The 9,626-nt window shown below is 36.5% G+C and overlaps 1 protein-coding gene across 2 annotated transcripts in view; it reads right to left on the bottom strand.

Moving 5' to 3' along the window:
* Window positions 1–9,383, bottom strand: part of LOC107685803 (vesicle-associated membrane protein-associated protein B-like) — a 25,707-nt gene extending 16,324 nt beyond the window's left edge. The window contains exon 1 of one of the 2 annotated variants that reach the window (XM_016482523.1): window positions 9,064–9,383. In XM_016482523.1, coding sequence (XP_016338009.1) covers window positions 9,064–9,121 — 58 coding nt within the window. In that variant the 5' untranslated portion in view covers window positions 9,122–9,383. The remainder of the gene's footprint in view (window positions 1–9,063) is intronic. The other variant, XM_016482522.1, reaches the window with a different exon arrangement.
* Between the last annotated feature and the right edge of the window lie 243 nt (window positions 9,384–9,626).

Below are 9,626 nucleotides of genomic sequence, written 5' to 3'. Positions count from 1 at the left end.
GTAGTTCACTGACAAGCTAGGCAATATCGCGTTCATAATCGCAGATATATCGCATTCGATTATGAATGCGATATTGCCTAGCTTGTCAGTGAACTACCGCTCTGCACTAATTTAAAGCTGGGACGTGAGAAAGCAAACTGATATGTTCATTCAGCCGACAGAAGTCCTGCAGAGCACCATTCTCACAGTTTTCCATTAAATTATATTATATTTGTCCCAAATCGTTGTTAATGTACATAATGACTTCACCCTAGGCTGTAAAATTGTGTATTGTGCATTTTTCAGCGAACCATTTGTCTTTCTGTGGCTCTAATTAAGTCTGTATGCTTCATATAGAGAGCTACAATATAGATCGCTCTTTCTCTTTCCATTTGCTCTGTTTTTTAAACACCGAACTAGAGACCTACGCGGGACGGATTTTTCTGTCCCGCGCCCGCAGAAATATATCTTATCTGGTCCCGCTCCCGCCCGCGACATTCATGTTTTGTCCCGCTCCCGCCCGCAAAAGCCCGCATAAAAGTAATCTATAGCCTTTTTCAGTACATCGAAGAAATTTACATGAAATGGTTCTGTAACATCTCCTAAGCTCCACAACATCCCAGCATAAACGCTCCAGATAAAATATTTGTTATTTAGGCTAAGCATCAACATTCACATTCACAAACCACTGTTATTTTTAACAGAAAAGCAAGCATGTGCTGCTGTGTGCATGGTTTGGCGTGGCAGAATGCGAGCAGCGCGCTTCCTTTATTATCACTAAAAGCTGACATCTCAGTTAATCGCGATCTCATAGAGCTCTGTTATATCACATTAAATATATGCACAATGAATCTTTAACAGTGTCTACACTTCGTGTGTTAAAATGAGAGGATTCGTGAGCATGCAATTTCAGCACTGCGGTGAGTAGATTCTAACTTAATCACCTCTGATTGGTCACTGCGTTCCAGAAATCAACAGCTGAGTCTGTGATTGGCTACACTGCGCAACCCTTTAAACACGTGTTATAAATAGAAACTATGCCTAGCTTGCGCGTCAATCATTTTAATGTTAATATTAGTAGTTCTTTTTGCTTTTGTGCAACAGATAAATAACAATGTATATGTTTTAGACACTTTATGTTTAGATCATTTCTATTTTGCGGGAGTCCCACGAATCATATTATTCTCCTGCATCCTGCACACACACGAGTCTCTTCCCGCCCACACCAGAGTTGCCAAGTCCGCGTATTATACGCGACTATGCTCACAGTTAGCCAATCCAGGCCGTGCACAGACCTTTTGAGGGGCATGTGCTGAAACTGAAAAAGGGCTTGTTTTTTTCAGAGTCAGACTGAGCTTCAAGAAAGTTCTAGGATATTCTGCAGACACAAAACATGTTCCTTTGTCTGTTACACCAAATACACAAAATAATGATCTTTAAAAAAGCATCATATGACCCCTTTAAAAAAATCATTGTACACATCATTTACTGTTGAAGAAGTTTTTCTGCCAAACAAGGTACAGCGGTGGAAAAGCCTAGAGCAATTTTGCGTGCCTTTCGCATGGCTCGGAAATACCCAACACATCTGTCTGCAGCATTCATTTGCACTGAGAGATACTTGGCATCCGCACGTGTGCAGATGTGACTCATCTTTACAACTCGCCATTTCAACATCTGCCTCTCATTTACACCCTGCTTTATAGCCCTAAAACATATTTATTACAGGACCGTTTCATGCGCATTATAATAATTCAGTTATCCAAGGTCTGAATCAATGAGCACTTATGTAATTTCGCCACGTAGGTCAAGGTATTATTAGGCCAAAAAGGTGCAGCTAGGGCTGTGCAATTAATCACATGCTATTGTCAAGCGCATCTCGTCAGTAAAGCCGGTTCCGTGATTTGTAGTAAATCGCCATCACCTGCTTTCAGATGGAGCGGCATTTAATACACAGAGCCGTAGTTCACTGACAAGCTAGGCAATATCGCGTTCATAATCGAATGCGATTAATCTGCGATTATGAACGTGATATTGCCTAATTGTCCGTGAACTACGGCTCTCTGTAGTAAATGCCACTGCATCTGAAAGCAGGTGATAACGATTTACTACCAATAATGGAACCGGCTTTACTGACGAGATGCGCATGACAATCCCATGCGATTAATTGCACAGCCCTAGGTGCAGCCCTGCTAAATCAAACAGACGTCAAAGTATTTTAACAGCTTTGCCACATTACTACTACAACTGGGTCACCTTAAAATCTCAGAGGGATCAAACCACCTTTTATACTTCCCAAAATCACATGTAATTATTGGCTGGGGCTACTTCCTGATCTCCACAGATGAGTCTCAGCTTCAGACACTTTAAATAAAAAGTGGCATGCCTGGACGGTTGGGTTACTGTTACCTGAAGTTACTTGCTACTCAAGAGCATCACTGACTTTTCAATGAAGTGTATTGTAGGGGGCGGAGTTTGAGGCAGGAGGCGTGGCCTAATTCTAATTTGAATGAGACATGAAGTTGCTGTGGGTTCTTTATGGCGAACGACCCATTCTAGAAAAGCCATGTCCAGTGCTGAGAAATAAATGCACTGTACCTCATTTATAAAACATAAGTCTGCAACTGTGCTTTGGACTACACCTAACAACTACAGAGTGGATTTGAGATCTCCACAGCTTTGTTAGAATGCCTTAATGTAAAGATGGCTAAAAAAAAAAAAAGAATAATAAAAAAAAAAGTAGCTTCGATTTAGAATTTGTTTAAATTATGGCTATGAATTTAATGCTTATCTTATAATTATTCAATTAAACGATTTAAAATTATTTTATGCATGCATTAAATCATGCCGAATTAAATGCATGATATGAAAGTAACAGAAGATGCATGCATTCAGAGAATAATATGCAATCAAAACTTCACAAAGCCATGAGACGTTCATGGTGCAAGATGCTGAGAAAAAATGCTGAGACCTAAGATGCTTGTCCAATGTCAGGAAATTGATATATCAGGGCTCCAGACAAAAACAAAAATCACTTAAGGAGCCACTGGTTCCTATAAGAAACAAAAACAGGCGCCAAATTATTTTAAGTGACACAGAATAAACGTGTTTTATTTATTCATTTATTTTAAACACCTTAACATTTCAGTCATACTGTCATGTGTTTATCATGTCTCCCCTCATTTTACAGCATCAGCATTTTAATCCTTGTAGATGTCCTGGGAACTAAGGTTCACTTAAAGTGGGAATTAAACATATTTCCCAACTTGAGAAGTATACAGTCACAAATAACTGTTTATTACACAGAATCTATGCCAATACCATAACTATGTCAGCATCACTTGGCCATTGAGTGTAGCATCCAGTCTGTTTTTCTTAATTAGTAACATGCAGTTTAGGGACATGCCGGTATCAAATTTTCATGTTGCGATTAATTGCTAATGCTTTTATCACGGTATGCGGTATTATCACGATATTGAAATTTAGTTTTAAAAAGTGCTGTCATAATAAAGTATAACAGGTTTAATAACATTTTTCTTATAACAAAAATAACTGAACATTTAAATGCAATAAAGCAATACAGAAAAATGTATAAAGTTACAAGTTTTACACAGATTAAAGTGCAAAAGAACTATAAAGACCAATAGGTATCACTTTACAATAAGACCTCATTAGTTAACCTTAGTTAATGCATTAACATTCACAATGAGCAATAGCTACATTTGCTAGAGAATTTATTAATCTTAGTTAAAATAAATACAAGTCTTAGTTCATGTTAGCTCATTAAATAACACAGTTGCTTAAAATGCATTCAAAATTCGGAATAATTTGTAATATATAATTATTCACGGTATTTAGACGTGCCCACGATAACAATATCGTGCATAATCATTAGCGTGATATATCGCATTACCGAATACCAGCACAAGTCTAATGCAGTTATATATAGGAGGTGTTGAATTTTATCTTTAGCTCTTCGCATTCTTTCTTATCACATACAACTGGTTAAGTAAAAATACAAATATATGCAATATAGCGCATATATTTAGCAAAATGCTCCTTTTTATAGTTAGTTTTTTCTAGCTGACTATTGATCTTGGATGCCAAATGGTTATTCTGAGGTAAATCTATTGTTACGTGGCATTGTTTACAAGCTTTAAACGTTTTCCGCAGTTTGGAACACTGAATGAGCGATTATGAGACAAGGAAAATACTAAAAAAAAATAAAAAAAGAAGAAAAAGAGTTTATTGTTCTTAACCCAAATCAAACATTTTTTTCTCGTTTTAGGCATAAACCTCACAGAATTACATATGATTTCTCTGAACACAAGACTTCATATCTTATGTTATTTTGCTTTTCAAGTTGGGCTGCACGTTAAATCGCATGCGATATGCACGTTAAATATCGCATGCGATTTATCGTGCAGCCCTATTTTCAAGTAAATTGATCTTCTTTTATGGATACTGGAAAAATACTGAAAATTATTTTTGCAGCACAGCCCATATAACCTTACTTTTCCTAAGTAATACCTTTTTAATACCTAATACTAATACCTTTTTGTATTTTGATTATTCTAGTGTATCACATTCATTGTCTGAAATACAAACAAACAAAAAAATGTAATATAGCAGATCTAAAAACCTGTCAGAGCAAAAGAGCTGTACAATAACATCAGGCAACAATTTCCCTGTAACTCTGCACTACCCTTTAAATCAGGACAATTTTAGAGAAGCATTTTGAAACTGCCCATGTTCCACAGTGGAACCGACTGCCACTGCACATCTTCCTCAATTTTAGGTTTCATTAGATTTCATTTCTCCAGTGAGGAGAGTGAGTCGAGCTGACTGACAAGAAGAGTGAGGTGAGGTGAGACAGACAAGACGATCGCGGATGATTTAGTTTCGAAATGAAATGCGAAAGCGCCTGTTCGGCAGTATTTTGGATTTTGAAAAGCCTGTTGACTTTTTCCGTTTATCTAAGTTGATTTTGGAAGTTTTTTTTTTAAACATGCGTTTCTTATTTAATTGGTTCCACACAATTAAATAAGAAAGTGTTTGTTGATTTTTACTTTATTTAAACTTTGTGTAATTTATTTATTTTATTTGACATCAAGGTGTATGCCGTGCCTCCAAGCTTTCTTATTAGTTTTGCTAATAAACGTTCTACGTTTCTTATTTATTTGGTTAGCCTATAGCCTATATTATAGGCTACATGTTTACTTATTTCCAGTTTTGTATACCTATTTAAACTTTATGCAAGTTATTTGTTATTTTATATTAGGCATAGCCTGCCCTATAACATGGTGTATTTTTATTCGTTTTGTTAATAAAAGTTCTATGTTTTATATATAGGCTAAAGTGAGTTTGACATTGTATTTTGTTGTTGCATTCAAGCAATTGACGCCAAATTGCCGCTAATTCGAATGCGCACGCCGCTTTTAAGCTATTTAAAAGCAAAGGAAAACGAGGAAAAGAGGGAAAATTTAAACGAACTAAAAATGAACAATTGCTTTACGCTGAATTGTTGCTATTTGAAAGTGAAAGTAAAATGCGCACACCGCTTTTAAGCTATTTAAAAGCAAAGGAAAGCGAGGAAAAGCGGGAAAATTTAAACGAACTAATAATGAACAATTGCTTTACGCTGAATTGTCGCTATTTGAAAGTGAAAGTAAAATGCGCACGCCGCTTTTGCAAGCTATTTAAAAGCGAGGAAAAGAGGGAACGCCCCCGCTGTGATACCGGTATTATCTGTATTGTCACACGTCGATTAACCGGTGGGAAAATTTCCTCACCGTCACAACCCTAGTGCTTATGAAAGGTTTGGCTGCTGATAAGCTGTGTGTCAGCTGTTCATTCATAAATCATCTCTAACATAAGACAAGCTTTAGACAAGAACCACTAGATTAAACAGTTAGCGATAAGTATTTTGACTACAAACTAAATACACTGGGGAGAGCAAATGGCATTGAGAGTTAGAGTTATCTGGCATTGATACATAACTCCTGCAGCCAAGAACATGTCTAATGTCACCTCACAAGCTGCTGGTGTGAACAAGTAGAACTGCTCTCATTTTTGAAACGCCTAAACAATGAACCAAAGACTATGGCATCATAAACAATAATAACATTTGGTTTACAAAATGCCCTGGTTAACCCAAGACAATTTACAAGGTGTGTCCTGACAAATTACTAAAAAAGGAAGACTCTACAGAGGAGGAAAACTGATTCACTGACATTGCAAGTTGATTTGACAAAACTTTAAATTTAGAGCATGATTCAGGAAATCAGCCAGTATGATATTACTTAAATTTGAAAATAAATATCAAAATTACCTATTAGTTTTTTGTGTCCATTCTGTAGTAATACTTCCTTAAACAACAACACAATTCAAGCACATTAATTTTTACTGATTTCAAAGCATAATAAAGCAAAACAGGAATGGCCCAGGGGTGAGAAATTCTAGATGAGAATGTAATTAACAGTACAACAATAAAATGAGAATATTTTGAAATATGAGATCAACTAGTGTATAACATACTCATTTTCAGCATATTAAGTTTCAGAGGGAGGCAAAGGCACTTTTACCCATTCCCAGCAAATGCATAAACGAATAAAATGTACAGCCTGATTGTAATACCAGCCACTTTGGATAAAGGCATCAGTCAAATGCATAAATATAAATGTAAAGTTGAGCTCAATGTGCTTTCATTGAGCTCCTTAAAGGGACAATTCACCCCAAAATTAAAATTGTCATCATTTATTCATCATCATATCTTTCCAAACCTGTATAACCGGTATAACGTTCTTTTTCTGTGCAACACAAAAGAAGATATTTTGAAGAATGCTGGGAACAAAACTGACAAAATAAACAGATATGTCTATATATAAATAATTCTTATTTTAAAAATCTTTAAATTATTAAAAAAATTAAAAATCTTATTTTATATTCCACATTAAAAACATCAGTTCTGAAATGACTTGAGGGTGAGAAAATGATGACAGAATTTCATTTTTGAGTAAACTATCCCTTTAAATTGTGCATCAACAAGGGAAGATCACATGAGAATTGTCAGTAATTCCGCAGCATTCTGACTGGCTGATTATCCTGTCAATGTGATAATGCCACCTAAAATGTTCACAAACTATCTGCAAACCAGCCCGAATGGGTCATACTAGTGGAATTGGACAGCCTAACTAATTACATACCCATTTAGATACTTGTGGAAGTGGCGGTTTAAACATGTTCACTTCTATGCCTGAAACCATCGTTAAACCTGAAGTGTTTACAGAGGATTTATCGACTAATGGACTGGTTAATACTAGCAATTATTGATTGCTGTAGTGAAAAGGAAAAATGCATACACATTACACAATGATACTTATGTGAGTTGAGATGAAACAGATTTAGCGACCAATCTGTAATGGATTATTGAAAAATAAAAAATGTAGGGCGGGGACTTGGTTCATTCATTAAATGTTGATTGGATTTTGAGATGTGGGTGTTGCACTTAAAATGGAGGCAGATGCATGTGAGCTTACAGCTAAATCATGTTTAAATATGTTAAAATACAATACATACATGTATGAATTGTTCACAATATGATCAATAATATGCATTTAGAAAACATGCCAACTTTAATAAATACTAGGCCTATGCTAACATACAACAATATAGCATTGGTCTGTTGCCAATAGTAATTGGTGATACCTATACCTTTTACCCTGAAACAGAGCAAACATTAAATAGCACATGAACATGTATGAACTAAAAGTCCCAAACCTTCTCATTTCAAAAGTCTATGAAATGCCAGTTTGAATGAAACATAAGTTATTTTACCACATAATTATAATAATTATATCCATTTCAGGTGGAATTATGAACCATGGCAGTAAAATAACAGTAAAAGTGTCCAATTTTTCTCACTGGTGCCGGAGACTTCTAGACTGGAAATAGCTTCAAGGTAGGTGTCAGTGTTGCCAGATTTTGCTTGAAAAAATTTGCTACCAATTCTGACAAAATAAGCCAAAATACAAGACCCAATTATTCGTGCTTACGAATTTAACATGTGAAGAAATGAAGATCGACTTTGACAGCTCACTCACAGCGGTCATTCAGAGAAATAATGTCATGTAATGACAGAGAAATATCAAATTAAATAACAACATACACACTTTGTATATAGGCTAAACCCTAACATACAAAATTACACCATTGTTTTATGGAAATAACATCATAATAGGGCTGTACAATTAATCGTTCAAAGTCCACTTATGTTATTCTGCATGCTTAAGATGTTTTTTCTTTCTACAGGTTATCTTGAGGGTTTTTCCATTCTTTTAATTTTAGTTTTTGTATAACATTATAATACCATGCATATTTTTACTTTATTTATTTAAAGAAGAAGCCAATGCATTGACATTGACAGTTGACATTTGAGGCTTACTACTATAGAAAGCAATAAAAGCTTTTTAGTTAGAGTGTTTTCATATAAAAATATGGCATGCAGTTTCTTCAAACTGGTATACACATCATTCAATGTAAATTGTGATAATCGTAATTAATAATCGCAATTACAGTTTAAAGGGAATAATCCACCATTGTGATTTTTGTGATAATCGTGCAGCCCTACCTCATAATAAACCACAACAGCCCAATTTTATAAGCGAGTAAAACAATGTAACGCAACGTCGCTAATAATAAGCGGACCTGGCAACACCGGTTGCACTGCTTCATACTAACCGAATTAACCAGCCACCAACAGAGCCTGTATGTCAAGACCTAAAACAGGCGAGCTCTAGCTAACGTGCTTGTCAGTCTTCTGATAAACCTAGTGAGCACTTTATTTACCCCTTGCTCAGTCACATGAAGGACATTGATGTCATTCAAATGGGAGTCTGGAGTCTAAAACGATTCACCATTACGGCGCTGCGCCATATTATTATTATTACAAGGACTGAGGCCTGTCAGAAACGCCATCTCACCGCCTCCTGCTGCCCTTAACCACTAAATAACACGTCGGCCGACCCTCCCTCTCTGTGCCGGGCGTTATAGCCGCTAGTACACGGCCGTGTCAGTCTCTCAGCTCACCTCGGAACCTCAGTTCGTGCTGCGGTTCTAGAAGCAGGACCTGCTCTGGCCTGGCCATCTCCCACTGCGCTTCAAACGCGTCGACTGCTGCGCTGACGTCCGCTGGAACTGACGGCGACGGGCTTAACGGTTGAGGCTGTCGATGAGGACTTCTGTTACATTTATTGAAATAAAAACTCCACAAGGCAGTGGAAATAGCTCAGTGTTACCCGATCCACTAGCGACTGTTGTGATGCAGCAGGAAGAGAGGCTGGCCGTGACGTCACTGCCCCTGCAGTATGCACGGAGTAGTGGCGACTGATGTGAGCAGAAGGGTGTAGGGTGGGGGTGGGGGTAGTCTTTATGGCTCTTCTGTCTTCAACCATGTTATGGAAATGTTATGGTAACTTTGCAGTGGTATATTCACATATGTGCATAATGTATTAACATACCATGACGACTAAAGAAAATGATTCTATTTTGCAGTTTTATAATTAAAAAGTTTGTTTTATTATATTAATATGATATTAGGTTATATATTAAAAAGGTATTAAAACAGTTTTTAATGATAATATAATAAAAAG

Source organism: Sinocyclocheilus anshuiensis, unplaced genomic scaffold, assembly GCF_001515605.1.
Source record: "Sinocyclocheilus anshuiensis isolate Anshui unplaced genomic scaffold, SAMN03320099.WGS_v1.1 scaffold822, whole genome shotgun sequence".
NCBI lineage: Eukaryota > Metazoa > Chordata > Actinopteri > Cypriniformes > Cyprinidae > Sinocyclocheilus > Sinocyclocheilus anshuiensis.
The sequence above is the reverse complement of the archived record's forward strand: the minus strand, read 5'-3'. Positions and strand labels throughout refer to the sequence as shown.